Raw genomic sequence first — 20519 nt, 5'->3', positions numbered from 1 at the left:
CACCAGCATGGCTCAGAAGGTAGCTGTGATCGGCGCCGGGATTTCAGGCCTGACCAGCATCAAATCCTGTTTGGAAGAAGGTCTGGATCCCACCTGCTTCGAGAGCGGTCCTGACATCGGTGGTCTATGGAGATTTAAGGTTTGCTTTTGAAACAAAATACTCAAAGCTGGAAACATGGACCAAATTTTCGTCAACGCACGACAGGAGGAACCGGAGCCCGGGCGGGCCAACATTTACGAGTCGGTGGTCCTCAACAGCTCTAAGGAGAGGATGGCCTTTAGTGACTTCCCGCCTCCCGCAGAGCTCCCCAACAACATGCATCACTCCGAGGTGCTGCTTTACCTGCGGCTCTATGCGCAGAACTTCGGGCTACTGCGGCATATCCGCTTCCAGGTGGGCTGATTTCGAGAGATTGAGCAAAGAGGAAGATTCCTCAAGCATAACTTTTGTTTTTTTTGTGTTTGTGTCTCAAGACTGCTGTGGTCAGCGTGAGGCAGACTGCGGACTTTGCCGACACTGGTCAGTGGGTTGTAGAGACCGAAGGGCGCGACGGCCGGCGGGAGAGTGAGCTTTTCGATGCTGTGATGGTCTGCACGGGGCACTTCACCACGCCCCACCTGCCCCTCAAAGACTTTCCAGGTAGCCACACTGTCACTGATTGTTGGGTGATCAGGCACCAAGCACCAATGTTGATAGTTTACATTTGTGAGAGGTGGTTGCCCCCCTAAAATTTTTAATAATCATCTATACAGGAGAGGGAACACCTTTGAAAATTTACCGCAAATTTAACTATTCTCACATTTTTTAGGAACCCATCTCTTTCAGCTCTTTGCCACCATCTTGTGGCAACTTGATGTTAAGAAAACTACGTTGACATGGACTGAAGAGCTTTATGTGGAAAAAGTCGTGCTTTTGCCACAATTTTATGGCATTAAAAGGCAATTACAGGGTGTCAATTCAAGCGGTGAGAGGACTCGGTCTGAATTCGATGTGTCAAAATGAATCGACAACTCATTGATTATCAAATTAATCGATGACAATTTTAATGATCGAGTAATCATCAAGAGCCATTTTTTAACTTCAAAATTGTTCTCCGATTTCGTTAGTTCTTCGTGAAACCAGGCTTATTTATCTTTTGTGCTTAATCAGAATAAGTCGTTTCCAAGAAAATGCTTTTAGTTTGGAGAACAATGACGGAACCAGTAACTAAATCAGATTGAGCCGTGATTGGTCGTTACTTGAGCTCTGAGCAACTCTGGTGTTATTATCAGTTAACAGAAAATAACAAAATCCCCCTGAGGACAAAAAACGGGTGGATCTTGCTTCCAAACTCATATTCCACTTACACAACATCAATCAAAATGACATGTTTCGACAAGTGAAGGCACATGAACATTTTATTGCAAATATTTTTGTGGGGATTGACTTCCCCTTTAAGGAGGAAAATGCTCAAATTCAGATTGTGCTAGCACGTAAGCTTCCTAGCTACTTTTAAAAACGGCACACCATTATTTTTCATATTTTACACATTGCTTAAATTGGATTTGATTTGAAGTGGATCCTGTATTTTTATTGGACAATCTGATTTCCGGGTTTAGCGCATTTTTGTGTCAGCGTTTGTTTGACACACGTCACACATTCACAACCATTTTTTTTTCTTTTTCTGTCTATGATCCAGGTATCGAGAGCTTCAAAGGCAAGTACTTCCACAGCTGGGAATACCGAAACACTGAGGGCAATCGGGGGAAAACAGTGGTTGTCATCGGGATTGGAAGCTCCGGAGGTGACATCGCGGTGGATATCAGTCGAGTTGCTGAAAAGGTATGTCTCTTTTAAAGTACTCGAACTGAGAGGCGTGCACCTCAAACTGTTAGAAATTTAAAAAATTAAAAAAAAAAATGTAAATTGACATGTACACAATAAATGTCGTCTAGAGCCTTTTGCTCTTAAAAAAAATATTTGGTGCCAGTTTGAACAGAGTTTGATTTACACTTGGAATAAAGTAAAATTTTAGGATTCATTCTACTCCACACAATTAATATAATCTTTTATTTGATGAGAACATAAATTTGTCTCCACATTTAACACTGAGAGCCATATGTACTCTCAGCGAAGAGATTTGGATCCATTCTTAAGTTTTACTTCCCCCTAGTGGCCGGGGGAGGAAATTGTACATCAAAATGTAAAACTCACTTGGAGGAAAACAATTATGACTCTGGAGCGTAAAAATATTTGACTAAATTTACTTATTGATTTTTTTAAAATTATTCTTTCAACGTTCTTTTCTGTAGTGCATATAATTTACAAGACACATCTATTTTCATTTTAAAAGGACAAATTGATGCTCCACCCACATAGCTGGGATAGGCAAATTGTCTCAGACACACTAAAATACTTTGAATAAAATTTAATAATAAAATAAAATTTACTCTGAATATTTTACTCTCTTCCAAGTGTAAACTGTACTCTATTTTGACTGGGAAATCACATAGCCATTTGCAAAAAAAAAAAAAAAAAAGAAAAAAATACTGTGTAGTAGAATGCAAAACAAATCACAAAGGCTGCAATTTAAGAAAAAATAACTCAGCTTCATTTTGGTCAGTCAGTACGCTTTATTTTTTAGTTATAGATACTGTATATGTATATTTTGTTAATATAGTGTTATGTGTTTAAGCCCCACTTTTAGTGTGAGCCAAATTCAAAAGACCAAAAGATTTAAGTATAATAAATCTGATTTGGTTGATTCTAACACAGATGAATTTATTTTTTGTGGGTGTTAAAAAAATAAAAATAAACAAATACACAACAAGTGGCCTGTGAAAAATAATCACGTTAACTCCCAATAGAGAAAATGGAAGTCTTTCAGTCATAGAATTAACCATGAGATTGCATGTTGACCTGCAGGTGTACCTGAGCTCGAGGAGCGGCGCTTGGGTGGTGAGCCGCGTGGGACCCCGGGGCCTCCCGGTGGACATGATGTACGCCTCCCGCGTGGATATGATGCTGCAAAGACTTTTCCCTTCTCGTAGCAGCAGGATGGCGGAAAATATGTTCAACCAGGCCTTTAATCATGAGCTCTATGGACTGAAGCCACGACACGGGTACCAATAACACGCTTCCTTTTGAAAGCCTTTGGAGGTAGTATCAAAGCTGTAACGGAAGAGCCTACATTTATTTGCTTTATTACACAGAATCCAGTCAGGAGGGATAAACGCATCCTGTCTGGTGGGACGTGGGCAACACTTGTCGGGGAGTGACAAGTGCCCTCAACAGAACAGGGCGGGAGAAGTGAGTGGCGGGTTAAGAAAAAAAAATTATGGCTCTGATACTACCACTGAAGTCGATAAAATGTTAGGTCAACTTCATTGCTATATGAGAATGGAGTTGTATTTTTTATTTAAATTTGTTAAATGTTCCCATGTTAAACGCTGACTTTAATTGTAATATATTATATATTTTTTAAAATATTATATATCTTTTTAATATATTATTGATAATATATATTTTAATATATTATCTAAAAATCTGTTTTTGTTCCTGTAAAATGCTTTTTTTAATCCCGAAAAAAACGCCATCTTTGTTCTTATAAATATTGCAAAAAAAAAAAAAATAATAATAATAATACAGCTTTATTCTCATGACCTCAAAACTACCAAATGCTTTTCTAAAAAAAAAAGTTAATTTGTTATCTTAAACGATTTACTTTCATAAGTCCTATGAAGTCATTGGGAAAAAAACATCTGTATTAATCCATGTTTGTCTGTTTCAAAGAATTTTTCAGCAAAACGCCGTTGTGAGCGATGACCTACCGGCTCGGATAATCTCCGGTCGCGTTCGGTTGAAGGCAAACGTCAAGGAGTTCCGCGGATCCACTGTGGTTTTTGCTGACGGCAGTACTGTAGATCAGGTATGCTCAAATACCACTAAATGTTATTAACACCTGAGCCGAGATTGGTCGGTACCCGAGCCCTGACCTAATGTGAGGTCATTTTCAATTGACATTATTTGGCAAAAAGGCTGCTCCTTGAGATGAATAAAAATGTGTAGATTTTGCTGCTTAATTCATATTCCTCATAAGCAATATGAATGAGAACTAGTCGGGCTGCATAAAACACATTATTGTATTGAACATTTTTGGGTTGACTTCCCCTTTAAGGTCACAAAATGTGAAAAAAGTTAGTCAGTATGAATATTATTTCCAAGGCGCTGTATGAATTTAGAGGGTGGCACGGAGGACGACTGGTTAGCACGATGGCCTCACACTTCAGAGGTGCAGGATTTGATTCCGGCGCCGGCCTTCCTGTGTGGAATTTGCATGTTGTCCCCGTGCCTGCGTGGGTTTTCTTCGGGTATTCTGGTTTCCTTCCACATTCCAAAAAAAAATGCATGGTAGGTTGATTGAACACTCTAAATCAGGGGTGGGCAAGCTTTTTGATTGGCGGGCCACAATGGGTTCTTAAATTTGACTGAGGAGCCGGACCAAGAGCAGATGGATGGAGGGTTTTGGTCACCTCACCTCATTGGAGAAAATAAATATATTTAATTTTAAATGAAAATGAACAAAACTATTACAACAAAAAATAGGTCTTTGACACACCACAGTATTTTGAAAATAAAATATTTTTTCATTTAATTTTTTTTCAAGTTAGGCGGGCCGGATTAAAACGTTTAATGGGCCGCATGTGGCCCGCGGGCCGTATTTTGCCCACGCCTGCTCTAAATTGTCTCGAGGTTGTATGAGCGCAGATGGTTGTGCCCAACGATTGGTTGGCAACCAGTTTAGGGTGCACCCCACCTATTTTCCGGATATAGCTGGGATAGGCTCCAGCACGCCCGTGACCCAGATAAGCGGCTCAGATAATGGATGGATGTCTGAATTTAATTCCTTAGGTCGACGTGGTGGTGTTCGCCACAGGATACAACTACAGCTTCCCCTTCCTGCCTCCGACGCTGCAGGAGAAGTCGGGTTACCGTCTCTGCCTCTACAAGCACGTGTTCCCGCCCAGGCTCTCCAGACCCACGCTGGCTGTGGTGGGCTTCATCCACGGCCTGGGCTCCATCACGCCGCTGGCCGAGATCCAGACTCGCTGGGCTACCAGAGTTTTCAAAGGTAAAACCTTAAAACAGGGGTGGGCAAACTTTTTGATTGGCGGGCCACAATGGGTTCTAAAATTTGACAGAGTGGCCGGACCAGGAGCAGATGGGTGGAGATGGAGGAAACCTCACCTCATTGGAGAGAAGAAAATATTTAATTTTAAATGAAAGTGAACAAAAGCATGACAACAATATATATATATATATATGTATTTGAAAAAAACACAGTATTTAGAAAATAAAACCTTAACAAGGTTTATTCATTTAATTTTTTCAAGTTTGGCGGGCCGGATTAAAACGTTTAACGGGCCGCATGTGGCCCCCAGGCCGTAGTTTGCCCACGCCTGCCCTAAAACCATGTCTGGCAGAAGTATTACGTTTAAAATGGATTCTTCCACTCTTCTGTAGGTTTATCACATTTACCTAGCGAGGAGATGATGCTGGAAGAAATTGCCACAGAAACCGAATCCATGCACAAAAGGTACAAGGTGAATACAGCCAAGATCCTCGCCCGTTACCAACGTTGTCTTTAAAAAGTCGGTTTGCCCTCTTTTAGGTACGCCTGCTCCGAGCGTACCCCCATCCAGGTGGACTACATGCCCTACCTGGACTCCGTCGCATCTCGGATCGGGGTTAAACCAAACATCGCGCTGCTGCTTTTGAGAGATCCCAGCCTGGCGTTCCAGGTGTTGTTTGGGCCATGCACCTCCTATCAGTACCGAGTGAGCGGGCCGAGTCGCTGGGCCGGGGCTCGCCAGGCTATCTTTTCTCAGTGGGACCGTGTGGTTCGGCCATTCAACACAAAAGTGGTACCGAAAGCGCTGAAGATCAGATTTGTGCCGAGACCAAGCACACCGTCCAAATTAAGCATGATGCTTTTCTCAAGTGCAGCTCTGTTGTACAGCTTTTTTTACAATATTTAACGGACTCTTGTCTTGAAACATTCTAAGCTAGCGTAGGGCTAAATGTTTACAATTATGCACTGTTTGCTTTTTAAAAGCGCAGTAGCGACATTACCTCGACAAATTGCACTTAGTGTGAGGCAAACTCTTGTTTAGGTAGCGAGCTAGCTAGCTAAACCGGTCGTCTCGAAGCTTCTTGTATACTCCCCAAACCTTTCCTCATAACGTGAGTAGTCTCGCAAAAAAATTATCAATGAAATGACTGAGGGTATTTATTCATCATGTTAAAAATAAATTGCAAAGTATTTTTCACGAACCTCCAGTACACTCCCCCTGGCTAAACAGGAGGTAACATTTTTAGATCGTTAGCAAGCTAGCTATCTGAACAACACGAAACCTGTTTTTTGAATCGTTAGCCAAGTCGCGTTTTGTAATGGGTGGCCTTTTTGTGTTCGTTGTTTTGGCAAAGGCAAGGAAATATTGTCGCGTATTGTTTATTTTGGCTGCTTTCGGCGTTGTATGCTAGTCAGCTAATTAGTAACAATTTCAGCAATCCGATGTGCCTGGAGACACAGGCGAAGGAGGAAAAAGCAATTCCATTTTGGTGGACGTGCAGACAAAAAGTGCAAATTGAGAATCGTGCACGACAACAGGACAGTCCATTCCTGCTCAAAACGGCGGCGATGTGCTCAACTGAACCCAAATTAAATATTTTCATTGAAACAGGGTGATGATTTTTTATTTTTTTGGACAGTTAACAAGTTACGCATTCATAGCACTTTTAGCCCTTGTGGTTATTCATTGACTAGGAGGATGCTCGGCGTGGTGTTCATATGAGTGTGTATATATATATACATAGCTACTAAAATGGCAATATCTGATGTTTATACTTTTTGTTGACAAATAATATCATTTCATATTTGTATAAATAAATGTTGATATATTTAACTTTTGTCCAATTATATGGATTAATCTGATTATTCTATAACATTTTATTTTGCATTCAAGCGTCAATTTTTTTCCCCCCCTGATTACTGTTTTTTTAACCAATTACTGCTGTTTATTTGGTATTACATCATGATGAGGAAAACTAAACAACAATTTAAACAAAATCACACAAGAGGGATTAATCTGATGTAATGTACTCACCAACCCTTTTTGGGATTCCTTTTGGGTTTTCCAAAAAAAGATTACACCTAAAATCTCGATTCCAAACTGACTTTTTATAAATACATTGGGCAGAAATTGGTGCATTCCCACTGCTTTTGAGAAGTCATAAGTTTACACATTTTTCACAGGCTTACTTCATTGAGCCACGCCTCTAGAAAAAAAAAATGCAGTGTGTTCATCAGTCTCTTGCACAAAATGGGTGTGTCGTTCAGGAGAGCCAGGAACATAAAAAAAACAGACCAACAAGAACAACCCCCCCAAAAAAAACAGTCATTCAGTCACTCTGTCAGGTGTTTGGTCGCTCCACTCCAGTCCAAGACTCATCAGACAGAAGCATGACACTGACGGTGGCCGTGATCGGCGCGGGGCCCTCGGGTTTGACCAGCGTCAAGTCCTGCTTGGAGGAAGGTCTGAAGCCCACCTGCTTCGAGAGCGGCCCTGACATCGGTGGGCTGTGGAGATTCAAGGTGAGGGGAAACAAATATGCTCAAAAACGTTAAAAACGCCGCTTTATTTCGTCGAAAAAGGCTTGGGTATTCAAATCACGTACGTACTGAAACCGTAGCACGCCACATTTGTGTTGTTCGATCGCAAAGCCTGCTGGGAACTTGAGTTTTTCCGCTTCAATCAACTCTGGTCGCGATGTGTGCTTTGCAATCGTGATTTTTCTTTTATATATGTATATATATATATATATATATATATTTTTTTTTTATATAAATCCAGTACCGTGTTTGCTTTGATTTTGTTTTTTTGGGGGGGGAAATTAAACTGATTTTTTTAACTTATCTTTTTGCAGGGTGCAATAAAATTTTCAAGAAAACAAATGGGCAAACAATGTACTGTGATAATCCAAAATGCGCAAGTCCAAAAATAACACAAAATCTAAATATCAAAACAAAAACATGGATTTGTCAAAAAAACAACAAGATGTGGCATGGACAGATAATATTGAAACAAAAAAGGCTGGAACCTGAATCGAACCCTCCACCCCTGAACTGTGAGGCCGTAATAAATATTTAACCAAAATCACACTCAACCTAAACAGAACATGACATTATGTTAACTACATTGTGACTAGTTAGATAAGTTAGTTAATAGGTTATCTGTTGTTGGAGAATCTTAAATTATGTGATTAAAAAAAACATGCTACATGATTATTTTACTGAGATTGTATCAAATTTGTCGCGTTTTTTTCCTCATGTTTATTTTGCATCCTCCACCGCCCTCCCCCAACATTGAAACATTTAGCATCCATCCAGTTTCTATTTCGTATCAATACCCAACCATACAATTTCCTATAAAGTGGGATTCTTGCAGGAGGAACCAGAGCCGGGACGAGCCAACATCTATCAGTCGGTGGTCATCAACAGCTCCAAGGAGATGATGACCTTCAGCGACTTCCCGCCGCCGGCCCACTTCCCAAATAACATGCACCACTCCGAGGTGCTGCTCTACCTGCGCCTATACGCCCGGGCCTTTGATTTGCTGCAGCACATCCGCTTCAAGGTGGGTTGCTGCAAACTCGACCAGGGCAATTAGTGGGAATAAATTAGCAAAATTTCGAACGCAAGAATATTGGGGCCTGTCTCCTTGGTGTCCATTCAGACCACTGTGGTGGATGTGAGGCAGACTCCAGACTTTGCAGCCACCGGATGTTGGGAGGTGGAGACGGAGCGGTGCGACGGCCAGCGTGAAATTCATGCTTTCGACGCCGTGATGGTCTGCACGGGACATTACACCACACCACGCCTGCCCCTGCATGACTTCCCAGGTACAAGCACCAGATGCAACGTGGCGTGATCCAATCCACATATCAAAAATAATGAATTCTAAAATCAATGAATAAAGATAATCAACATCAGCCTGTTGTGTTTCGTTTTGTTTCAGGTATAGAAGATTTTGAAGGCAAATACTTCCACAGTTGGGAATACCGCAGCACCGAGGGTCTGCAGGGGAAACGGGTGGTGGTGGTCGGCATGGGAAACTCTGGAGGCGACATCGCCGTGGATATCAGTCGAGTTGCTGAGAAGGTATAACGTCCTCCCTGGACGTCAGCTAGATTTCACCTCTCCCCTGTTTGCGCCGACTGTGCAGGTGTACCTCAGCACCAGGAGCGGATCGTGGGTGCGAGGCCGCGTAGGTCCAGGCGGCCTCCCAGTGGACCTCTTTGTGAAATCCCGGATGGAGGAACTGAAGAGGAAGCTGTTTCCTTCGTGGGTCAACCAGATGGCGGAGAAACAACTTAATCAGGCCCTTGATCACCGACTCTATGGAATCAGACCAAAACACTCGTAAGGCGATTTTGAACATTATTTCACACACATGGTACAAAATAACTTTAAAAAAATAGCATATAAATTTCCACAAGAACGTGTACTGTTAGAAGTATGGCGTGATTATTAATACACAAACAAGGTAACTTCCATGAGCGGAACAATCTCGGGAACATTGACATGACACAGTGCAGCGACACTCAGCGTCCAGACGGTGGTACTGCAACACCACCTGTAACACGTATCGCAACATGGAGGGGAACGTGTAAAATTGCAATGATGATTACGGCAATTGACTGCTGCACTGGTGGTGGCGGTCAGCTATTTTTCTCAGGTTCCTGTGGTGAATGACGACCTGCCGGCTCGCATCATCGCAGGACGGATTCAGATCAAATCCAACCTTAAATGCTTCAATGCCACTGACGCCATCTTTGATGATGGCACCGTGGTACAAAAGGTAAGTGTGCTTGTGGCCATGTTTTAAATCGCTCCTTTGCCAAAATGATTTATTTATTCATATATCCGTTCCAGCAACATAAAGTGACAGGTAGAAGAATAATTAAAAATTCTCCCACTAGATGGCAGAATGTACAATAAACCTACATAATCACCTTGGGCTTCCTGTCCCAGATTTCACGCTCTTATTTTTTTAGTATGCAAATTGGGTCAAGATCACCATGACATCCATAATAATACTCCATCGTATTTTTTTGGGGTGATGTGCCAGTGGACTAAAACCGCTCGTTCGTGTGGCAGGTGGACGTGGTGGTGTTCGCCACAGGCTACAACTACAGCTTCCCTTTCCTGCCCCCTGACCTACAGGTCAAGTGCGGTCCAGGCCCACGACATCACCTCTACCGCCACGTGTTTGCTCTCGGGCTGGCCCGACCCACTCTAGCCATGATCGGCTTGATCGACGGCTTCGGCACCGTCAACCATCAGGCAGAGCTGCAGGCTCGCTGGGCCACGCAAGTTTTTAAAGGTACACTCTATCTATCTATCTCAAAACTGTATTCTGATTAATATGAAGTCACACAACCAAACCCATAAAACACGTGAGCCGTGACATTCGCAAAATGAACTCGAGGGCACTTTTACATCAATTTCAGTTGACAGCAGAGGGCGGTAGTGTGACAAAATGGCTGCGCCCTGAGATGAATGAAAACGAATGGTTTAATCCTTTTAATTCTAACTCCACCAACGCAATATTAATCAGAATGTCTTGTTTACTTGTTCCAAATTATCTTTAATCATCCGTCCACACATCCAACGTCATATTTTGCCTCTACGGGCCGACTGAAATCATTGCTTTCCCGACCCGTCTATTCTCGCTATCAATGTACCACAAGCACATCATGGCAACAATTTGAAGTCGGCAGAATGACACACAAAATCATCACGCTAAGTGCATTGGCCAATAAACCAGATCCTTAACACTATCAATTTTGAAATGAAAAGAACTCAACTGCCTATTTCAGCCTCATCTGAAGATGAACAAAGTCTGTCAATCTTGAACTTCCTTGACCTTGCCGTGACAAAAAAAAACATACAACAAAGAAAATGTGACAGCCACTTGCCCGGCTAAATCTCTGTCTTGTCACTTTGGCTCCACTTCCTTTAGTTAAAGACTTACTTGGACTTTAAAGGACCATCGGTAAATTAACTCCTCTGTCAATAACTAGGGTTGGTTTCACCTGAGAGCAAAGTGACTGATTAACCATTCTTGCACACACATCCTCCGCTAGACGTGATGAGCTGGCCACAAATCACAGCCTTACGAGACGTGTTATGCAACATCTGGGACTGCGAGATAGTCTGAAAAAAAATCAATGGCCGTGCATTCATCCATCCACTGTTTCCTCTTATGTGTCCTGCTGCAGGTTTGATCAGTCTCCCCTCACAGGATGCCATGATGAAGGACATAGAGAAAGAAAGTGCAACCAGGCGCAAAAAGTAGGGCGCCGTTGTTTTTATTTTTTATTTGATTATTTACAGAAAATTAACCGATTCTTTAAAATGCATTTTAAAAATGTTAAATGTATGCATATTTTTGTTTTTTACTTTATCGTTTATGACAAATGAACCTATTCTTTAATCAATACAAAAATGTTAAATTTTTTCAATATTTACAAGAAATTAAATAACCAGTTCTCCAGAAAAATAGATATTTTTTTTTATTTTAAAACATATCCAACGGTTTATTACGGTAGTTTTAGTTTGATAATAAATTACCCATTTATTTGAAAATTAAGTTAAAAATATATAGAATGAATTTTTCATATTTTCATTAGATTATAGTAACCAATTCTTTATTAAAGAAAATAATTTAAAAATATTTAATGCATGCCACTGATTATTATTTTTTAATTTACAATTAATAAAATATGTAAACTGTAATTAAAATTGTCACTTTATTTTTTTAAATAATTTTATTGTCTTATTTACAACACATTAATTAACCAATTCTTTAATCAAATTAATTTGAAAAGGTACTTCATATTACGCAATTTGTACAATTTACCATACATTGACCAATAATGGAGAAGATTAAAGAAAAATGTCAAATATTTTACTATTTTTATTTTATGTGCAATAAATTAAATTAGTGTATTTTACTATTACATTATTTACAATAAATGAACCAATGAGTTCATCCAATGTATTAAAACTTCATTTTTCACTTATACTTTCCAATTGCTTCATAAATCATAACACCAACCCATTTTAGGAAGTAAACATCTTCATGACGAAGAAACATTCCAGGACTCTTGTGGCTTAAGTTTTCTTTTTGACTTCAGTTTCACCAACGGCGAGAAGAACGCCGTGCAGGTGGACGTCTTCCCGTACGTGGACTCCCTGGCCGTGGAGATCGGAGTTCGACCCAACATCTTGTGGCTGTTCCTCAGCGACCCCAAGCTGGCGTGGCAGGTGCTGCAGGGCCCGTGCACCCCGTACCAGTACCGCCTGGTCGGGCCGGGCAAATGGGACGGAGCCCGCCAGGCCATTCTCACCCAGTGGGAGCGTGTTCGCCAGCCTTTCCAGAGCCGCCGAGCGGAACCGGAACCGCCGTCAACAATGTCTTATGGTCTCATTGGGCTTTTATCTGGCGCCGCCTTCCTGACTTTTTGTTACTACAAGAATATTTATCTGTCCTGTTTTTTCTCTTAGAACAATGTCAGATGTTTTTATGCTCAAGCAGCACACTTGAATCTTTTTGTCTTCATGAATGCAACATTTTAACATTTTCTAGTATGAACTCTTTTTTTTTTCCTTGTGTCCAAGTTGCATATTTTCTGTTCATTTTCGCCACAAAACACAAATGTTTATTATATGAGATAAAAAAAATATACAGTGGATGTACAAAGTCACACGCTTGTTCGAATGGCAGGTTTTTGTGGGAAATAAAATTGGGACCATGACAAGATGAATCATTTCAAATACTTTTTTCTGCCATCAATGTGATTTATGCCTATTTTTTTTAAAGAGCGGTACTAAACAATAAATGCAATAATGTAGTTGCACAAGTGTGCACACCCCCTTTCAACTGGCGACGTGGTTGTGTTCACAAACAATCGAGCGCATTCAAACTCATGTTTAATGGATGTCAGCTCACCTTTCCAACAATTTCAAGTGCCTTTGATTAGCCCCAAACATTTTTGGAGTCACATTACAGCACCAAGTCTGGAGAGAAATTACACAGCATCGGAGGAATGCCATTTGTCAAAATTACTGTACCGGTTGGGAGAATGGTATCACAGATTTTTTTCAAGGCATTCTATATGCCATGGAACACAGTAAAGACATCAAGTGACATGACCAAGAATGGGAACTTCCTTCAAAATCGAAAAGAGGAACATTGGTCAAGGAAACTGTCAAGAGGTCAACAGCGATATTGCAGGACCTGCAAGGATTTCAGGCAAGTTAAATAGTTTGAAAGCAATCCTCCATCTTCACATGCCTGAGCTGTGATGAAGATTAAAGTTTTATATTACAAATACGCATCCGAGCCTGGTTTTAAATGGCCTGAACATACTTAAAAAATGAACAAGAATACAATCACGGTCATTCAAGACAACGCCATAATTTATATAATTGGAGTTTTCCAAGAACAAAACCTGAAGGGAAAAAATATTTTAAACATGACAGATAAAATGGCAAAATTGAAGATAAACAGTGTACGAAATAAGAATGAAGATGTACTTTTGTGGAGAAAAGAATTTTACAAGAATAAAGTCAGAATATTAGGATAAAACATCTTAAAGACAATTACTTTTATTATTTTTAACTGCAAAATGAAATGGTCAGTTTTGTAATGGTGATTCTTAATTTGATTTGATTGTAATTTGTTAAAAAAAAAACATTCAGTATTTTGTTGCAAGAGCCTTAATGCACCTTATATAAGTGTACCTAATGGAGTGTCCGGTGGGCGAGATCTTTTGTTTGTTTTTCCAGCAGGTCACGCTGCGATGATGAGTTCAGGGGTCAAAGTCGGGCGCAGGAGACTCCAGTACTCCGCCCACTTGCAAGCGCCTCTGTGAGCAGTAGACAACACAAAAACACGAGTCACTGCTATCGTCTTGTCTTGAGTGCAAAGCGGGTAAGAGAGCAACGAATGTTTGTGTTGTCACGTCATATTCTGTCGCGCTTTTTCAAGCAACAAAACAAACGAAGCCTTGTTGACTGAAGTTTGCTGCGTTCACTGGCAGTCTCGATCGTTGGCGAGTTTTATGTTTGTTTTTTTCCGAATCCTGGCTGATTCAGATTTAGTGCTGCGTGCTACTGATTAACTCAGACGTGTGCGTGGGGGACGTGCATGTGTTTTGCGTGGTGCAGACACACTTTGAACGCTTCTTTGTTGTAAGGACACTCTTTAAAAAGCACATCGTTTTAAAGAGCACATTTGCTGCTGGGCAGCGTATTGCAACGTAGCAGAGGTTGACAAAACAAAAAGTGCTTGCAAATAAGTGATTTTTAAAAAGTAAAGAATTCATCAGCAATTATTTTAGTGAAGAAAAGAAAAGTAAAGACTGAAAAAAAAAATTGTCAACAATATGGAATCCTCGCGTCGATAACTTCATTAAAATAAAGGGGAAACTGCACGCAATACTCTAAATACTAAATATTTTCAAATAGAGGGCGGAAAAATGAAGTATGGTCAGAAAAATAAATACTCGAGTACATAATTTTAAAAAATCGACTCAGTATTGGCGAGTAATGAAATATTTGTATTTAGTTAGTCTCTATCTGTCATCTTGACATCTTGAGTTTAAATTTGAATTTCAAACGCAGATATTTCTTTTTTTACCATAAAATAAGTTAATGATTTTTGTGCATCCCAAAAAATTCATCATCTTAAATTTAAATTCTAATTTAGATGGCACAAAAATACCATATGCTGTATGTGCTTCAGTGTCAAAAAGTCATAATTTAAAATCCAATTCAAACTCAGATTTCTGCATCAATTAATCTGCATCAATCAATCAAGTCGTCGTCCAATTAAATGTCACAATAAGGACACATTTGCTCAATTTACGCAGCTTAAGTATGCCTCGTCGTGTGGCCGTGATCGGAGGAGGAAGCTCGGGCCTGGCCTGCATCAAGTGCTGCCTGGACGAGGGTCTGGAGCCGGTCTGCTTTGAGAGCAGCAATGACATCGGCGGGCTGTGGAGGTTCAAGGTGGGTTGAATGCGGTGGAGGAAATGTGAACCATGGAATGATTCAAAAGATGACCACATTTATGAAACGAGGTTTCAAAGTCATGAAAATTCAAGCCCTTCTCTCCGCTCTCAAACACTGTGGACATAGCGCATAAAACCATGTCGTGCTCAAATGTCAATCAAATATGACTACTACGACTTGAAAAGTGGATGCTAATTTGTTTGGCATTTCTCCTATGACTACACATTCCCTCATGTTTGAGCCATGAAATTGTATTTGGTGAAAGCTTTTGGTGGCTGAAAGAGAAATGCTAATATGCTGCAGTTAGTGCGCTTACATAAAGCAAGATACCAATCTGAGTACAGTAGAGAAAATGCTGAAGCAGACTGATAAGAATTCAACTTTATCTCTTGTGGTCTGGCACTATTGCGAAAGAGGATAGCTGAATTGCTAAAATGCTAACAGTTGCTATGCTACCATCCATCAAAATAGTAACCTGAGCAAAAAACAGCTCTGAGGCATATCGACAAAGATTTGAGTCTTTTAGTGTGGTGGGATACTTGTTTGAACAAGAATAGCTCAAATGCAAACATGCTAACACTTGGTTTTCTAGCAAATATTACGATAGCAACCTAAGTGGAGAAAGTCCTGAGGTAGAAAGATTCTACAGTGCGCTCTTTGGGACTTTTTGGAAAGAGATTAGTTCAGTGTTATCATGGCTAATGTAACATTTATAATCAGTTCACAATGCTAGCAGTTAGCATGTTATGGCAACTCAGTTTTGATAGCATAAAGGTCTGAGCTTTCTGAACTTAATGGGTATTGTATATTATTGTTACTTTGTCCGTACTGTAAGTACATTTGAGAGTCCGTACGTTTTGACTTATAAACTTCAGGGTTTGCTGAAAAAATAAAAAATAAAACTAGAATTCAAATTAATCAATTTTCCATGGCTCTTTCTGTGAAACTTGAAGTGTAATTAAGCAGTTGAATCAGCCCTTATTGTTTACCAGTCTTTTTTTTTAATTTTTATTGTTTTTTAACAGAATGTAAGTACATTTGCCACCTCTAGTTCTTTTTGTAATGTCCATTTGTGAACGTATGTTCGTCATTGCAGGAGAACCCCGAGGCGGACCGGGCCAGCATCTATCACTCCGTTATCATCAACACCTCCAAGGAGATGATGTGCTTCAGCGACTTCCCCATCCCGGCCACCTTCCCCAACTACATGCACAACTCCCTCATCATGGACTACTTCCGCCTTTACGCTAACCACTTCAATCTCCGCAAGCACATACGCTTCAATGTAAGCGCAAATTTGTTGACAATCACAAAAAGCTTGACAAACAACTTGCCGTTGTTATATTGAAACATATTCTATACCCCCCGGATTATATAGTTAGTATAATATTACGTAACAGCCATGTAGTCTTTTACTTAGGTATTTATTTATTTCTGCTCTCAGACCAAAGTCCTGCAGGTGAATCAGAGGGCTGATTTTTCCCGTTCCGGCCAGTGGGACGTGGAGACGGAGACCCAGGAGGGCAAAAAGAGTAAACACATTTTTGACGCAGTGATGGTCTGCATCGGACACCACTGCCACCCCAATCTGCCTCTCCAGGACTTTCCAGGTAGCAGGGGGGGGACATATGGGAATCATTGACAGCGCTAAATTAATTTGCAATTTTATGTCAAGTTAATTTTTTATAGCCATTAATCAAGACAGGGTCAAAAGTCACAAAATTGAATTACAACTCTCGGTCAAAATTTTTTTTCTGGGAAATTATGCTTTGGTCCTGAAAGTTGAATTATTGTTCAAATGAATTTGCATACACACATAAAATTAAAACATGTCGTCATTACGTGCGTTGTGTGTCGAATTTTAAGGGGAAAAAAAAAATCTTTCCAACATTTTGGAATCCATAAAGCTATAACTAAAAGCATGCATCCAGGAAGTATTAGCAGAGCTTCACTTTTTTTTCCTAATTTTCTTTTTTTTTAATGAATCTAAAATAATAACCTTTTTTTTTCATGTTGTCATAGAATTTTGATGAAAAAATATTCTAATTTTGCAAAAATATCTGTAACATTTCAAAATGGATTCAACCTTTGTGTCCTTATGCAACCCCCTCACTTTTATCATAAGCTTTCACCTCATTTCAACTTCCAGCGTCTGCATCTCGAGGGATCAAAGTGTTTCGTTCCTTATTAATAATTGACGGTGAATGCTGTTTTGTTTGAGTCAGGCTTGGACACATTCCAGGGAAAATACTTCCATAGTCGCGACTACAAGACACCTGAGGACTGGCGGGACAAGAAGGTGGTGGTGGTCGGCATCGGGAACTCCGGTGGCGACATAGCTGTGGAACTCAGCAGGGTCACAAAGCAGGTGATGTGGTATACTTTGGATCATGAGCTGTTCCCTTGCCAATTACGATGTTTTAAACTCGATTACCATTTCAACTCGATGAAAAGCACAATTTATTTTTTTGTTTTCTAAGACTGCTTCTCGTTCCATCCGTTCAGGTTTACCTGAGCACCCGTAGAGGGGCTTGGATTCTGAACAGAGTCGGGAGGAATGGCATGCCCATAGACATGTCCCACAACAGGGCGCATTTGCTGATGCGATACCTGCTTCCCTTTGGAGTGGTCTGCGGCCTGGGAGAGCGCCTCCTCAACCGGCGGTTTAATCACGGCCTATACAGCTTGAAGCCCGAGCACAGGTACACTTCATAAAGCTCCCGCACTGAACTGCATGTCGGAGCATGAACCGAACATGAATGGAATGACTTGAACATTTTTTGCTGCTTTGCCTCCATTAACTCATTCGCTGCCAGCCCAGGTAAAATAAATGTACTTTTTGACGTCTATATCCGTCAATGGCAGCGAATGACTTTAATGTGCTGCTTATCATTTTGAGTTAGCACCCTGCCGCTGTTTGCCGTATTGCTGAGAATGTCGTCCTCATGCGATTTGCTTCTCAACATATCAGGTTGTTCAGCCAGCATCCCACCGTGAACGATGAGCTTCCCAACCGTATCCTGTCGGGGACGGTGCAGGTGAAGCCCAACATTAGCCAATTCGAAGGCTCCACGGTGGAGTTTGACGATGGCAGCGTGGCGGAGGATGTGGACCTGGTGGTAGGTCGTCGAAAACTTCATGGTGTCATTTCGGCACAACGGCATCTTGTTTTTGTTTTTGTTTTCAGGTTTTCGCCACAGGCTACAGGTTTTCCTTCCCCTTCCTATCCTCGCATGTGATCACCGTGTCGGAAAACAAGGCGTCTCTGTACAAGTACGTGTTCCCCCCGGAGTTGGAGCGCCACACCCTGGCCATCATTGGACTGGTGCAGCCTCTGGGGGCCATTATGCCTATCGCTGAGATGCAGGCTAGGTGGGCCACCAGGGTCTTTAAAGGTAGGACTAGAGAAGTTCCTGGCAGTGGCGGGCGGTCAAGGCCTTCAAGGCCTTCTCTGCTGGCCTAACATAATCAAGAAATCATGCCCCTGTTCTTCACATTGATGTCATATTATATCCTAGTGTTGAATTTTTAGGTTAGAGTTTTTATCCAATCAGAATTCAGCTAGCTCGTGTTGCCAGGCAGATTTCATAATACCAAATAGCGCGCGTGATTCGTCCGAGGCCTTCAGATACAATCGTGCAGGCGTCTGTTCTGTGTCTCAAGGGGGCTTTTACCGTTGATAGACAGTTGCGATAGCCAATCAGATTGCGAGTTGATGACGATAAGGCTTTCTCGCTGGCCTTAGGTTGAAGGTGATGAACGCGTTTTGCGATTGGATATTCACAGCGCTATGCGGAATCAACACAACAGTAACTGGCGACCGTTCAAAAATCTGAAATATATTCTTGATTTTTTTTAAACCACAATGGCCGAAGGAGGGAAAAGTGTGGATTCAATTGCAGATGCACTTGCGACGCCATTTTCAAGTCAGACTGCGTAAGTGTTTCCCTGTTCATTATTTCTCCGGCCGTGGTGATATTACATAAGTCTACTTTCACTTAAGTACAGAGTGTGAATCCTTTCGCCGCCTCTGTCACTGTGTTCAAGCAAGTTAACTTAAATGTTTTGTGACGTCGTATTTTGTGGCTTCATCAGGCTGCATCAAGCTCCCTCCAAAGGCTGACATGCTGGACGACGTCAAGTATAAAGAGGAAACCATGTCTGACAGGTAACTGAGACAAAAATATGCGAGTCGAGGTACCGCAATATAAACACTGGGATGGTTGTCTTGCATTTTCAGGTATGTGAGCAGTCAGAGACACACCATCCAGGTGGATTACGCGTACTACATGGATGAGATAGCAACACCGGTGGGCGTGCGGCCCAACGTAATCCGCCTGCTGCTGACCGACCCGAGGCTCGGCCTCAGCTTGCTTTTCGGCCCCGTCAGCCCGTACCAGTACCGTCTGCAGGGGCCCGGCAAGTGGGCCGGAGCCCGTCAGGCCATACTGACACAGTGGGATCGAGTGGCCCTGCCCATGAAGACCCGACCGTGTGACCAAGCCAAAGCCGAACGCTCTCTGAAGTGGCCGCTTGTTATGTTGTCCGCCGTGGGCGTGGCTGCGTATGTGAATAGAAGCAACCTGGGTGCTTTACTGCAAGACCCCACCGTGCTTTTGGACCGGGTCAAATTGCACCTGCCTGTACTGGGACACTGAAATAAATATGAGTGGTGACACACATTTAGAACATAAAATTAATGCAGCTGGTAAAAAGGGAGATAATGACTAAAAAGTGATCATGTTCAATGATAACAGTTTTTGTTGTAGTGAAAGCATGTGTTCTTTATGACTTTTTAACTAAGATGAAGCACAAAATTGTAAATTCATTCTCTGATAAGAGTTACTAAATGGACTATGATCCACCCAAAATGAATGTGAAACGGCAGCTCATTTTAGCTATAAAATAATAACCTGCATTTCCAAATGACAATGATAATAATAAAGTTATCAGAACTGTGCAGCCATCTGTTTCTTCATTATGCTTATTGTGGAGTTTAACGTTGAACATGGAGGGAAAGTGTGGTGATGGCGAAATAGTGCCATCTAGAGGGTCTCTACGAATACAACACCTAACGCAGGCTGGAGAGGGAAAAAAAGCGCCACGATGCTGCGTGGGACCCATCCGACGCCATAATATGCGGGGCTTTTAGAAAACATTTTTAAACGTGTATAATCATTACAGACATCACATATATACACTCACGTTAATTTATCTATCATTAAAAATATTTTAATTAACTATATCCGACGAGAAACTGGTGAACGCCGGTAGAACCCGGAAGAAGATCCGCCACGCGTGATTCGGTCACATTCGGGTTGCCAGGTTTGTGCAACATGCAAAAGAAGTATTTGACACATACTCATCAACATCCACTGCATAGCACCATCTCCAGGC

At 41.4% G+C, this 20519-nt stretch overlaps 3 protein-coding genes across 6 annotated transcripts; all 3 read left to right on the top strand.

Moving 5' to 3' along the window:
- On the top strand, positions 1-6945 carry LOC148324768 (flavin-containing monooxygenase 5-like). 2 transcript variants are annotated; one of them, XM_088312895.1, is made up of 9 exons: positions 1-139; positions 206-394; positions 475-640; positions 1680-1822; positions 2906-3102; positions 3773-3908; positions 4892-5111; positions 5504-5576; positions 5652-6945. In XM_088312895.1, exons 1-9 carry the CDS (start codon positions 8-10, stop codon positions 6016-6018), a joined length of 1623 nt encoding a protein of 540 aa, XP_088169021.1. In that variant the 5' UTR covers positions 1-7; the 3' UTR covers positions 6019-6945. The 2 variants fall into 2 exon arrangements, with proteins under 2 accessions (XP_088169021.1, XP_088169022.1); XM_088312896.1 differs by having other exon boundaries at positions 5504-5583; positions 5652-5879.
- Positions 6946-7425: 480 nt separating this feature from the next.
- On the top strand, positions 7426-12902 carry LOC148324767 (flavin-containing monooxygenase 5-like). Of its 3 annotated transcripts, none has more exons than XM_088312892.1 (9): positions 7426-7634; positions 8488-8676; positions 8800-8941; positions 9058-9200; positions 9265-9461; positions 9765-9900; positions 10200-10425; positions 11324-11396; positions 12242-12902. In XM_088312892.1, exons 1-9 carry the CDS (start codon positions 7503-7505, stop codon positions 12609-12611), a joined length of 1608 nt encoding a protein of 535 aa, XP_088169018.1. In that variant the 5' UTR covers positions 7426-7502; the 3' UTR covers positions 12612-12902. The 3 variants fall into 3 exon arrangements, with proteins under 3 accessions (XP_088169018.1, XP_088169017.1, XP_088169019.1); XM_088312891.1 differs by having other exon boundaries at positions 7427-7634; positions 8776-8941; XM_088312893.1 differs by having other exon boundaries at positions 7500-7634; positions 8474-8676; positions 8776-8941.
- A 983-nt stretch (positions 12903-13885) lies between these two features.
- LOC148324766 (flavin-containing monooxygenase 5-like) lies at positions 13886-20084 on the top strand. Its single transcript, XM_088313840.1, has 10 exons — positions 13886-14040; positions 14981-15119; positions 16219-16407; positions 16567-16732; positions 17348-17490; positions 17628-17824; positions 18094-18241; positions 18310-18517; positions 19218-19290; positions 19363-20084. Exons 2-10 carry the CDS (start codon positions 14988-14990, stop codon positions 19778-19780), a joined length of 1674 nt encoding a protein of 557 aa, XP_088169966.1. The 5' UTR covers positions 13886-14040; positions 14981-14987; the 3' UTR covers positions 19781-20084.
- Positions 20085-20519: the final 435 nt, after the last annotated feature.

Source organism: Idiotropiscis lumnitzeri, chromosome 13 (assembly GCF_059441095.1).
Source record: "Idiotropiscis lumnitzeri isolate Australia: NSW breed Sydney's pygmy pipehorse chromosome 13, RoL_Ilum_1.0, whole genome shotgun sequence".
Taxonomy (NCBI): domain Eukaryota; kingdom Metazoa; phylum Chordata; class Actinopteri; order Syngnathiformes; family Syngnathidae; genus Idiotropiscis; species Idiotropiscis lumnitzeri.
Note: the sequence above shows the minus strand (reverse complement) of the source record. Positions and strands in the feature narration are given on the sequence as shown.

Bases quoted from the DNA above. Each gene is read 5' to 3' on its own strand.
- LOC148324768 (XM_088312895.1), top strand. From the start codon at position 8: ATGGCTCAGAAGGTAGCTGTGATCGGCGCCGGGATTTCAGGCCTGACC. The intron at 641-1,679 runs GTAGCCACACTG...TCTATGATCCAG, and splicing joins GCCCCTCAAAGACTTTCCAG to GTATCGAGAGCTTCAAAGGC. The intron at 1,823-2,905 runs GTATGTCTCTTT...GTTGACCTGCAG, and splicing joins TCAGTCGAGTTGCTGAAAAG to GTGTACCTGAGCTCGAGGAG.
- LOC148324767 (XM_088312891.1), top strand. From the start codon at position 7,503: ATGACACTGACGGTGGCCGTGATCGGCGCGGGGCCCTCGGGTTTGACC. The intron at 8,942-9,057 runs GTACAAGCACCA...GTTTTGTTTCAG, and splicing joins GCCCCTGCATGACTTCCCAG to GTATAGAAGATTTTGAAGGC. The intron at 9,901-10,199 runs GTAAGTGTGCTT...TTCGTGTGGCAG, and splicing joins ATGGCACCGTGGTACAAAAG to GTGGACGTGGTGGTGTTCGC.
- LOC148324766 (XM_088313840.1), top strand. From the start codon at position 14,988: ATGCCTCGTCGTGTGGCCGTGATCGGAGGAGGAAGCTCGGGCCTGGCC. The intron at 16,408-16,566 runs GTAAGCGCAAAT...TTCTGCTCTCAG, and splicing joins GCAAGCACATACGCTTCAAT to ACCAAAGTCCTGCAGGTGAA. The intron at 19,291-19,362 runs GTAACTGAGACA...TTGCATTTTCAG, and splicing joins GAGGAAACCATGTCTGACAG to GTATGTGAGCAGTCAGAGAC.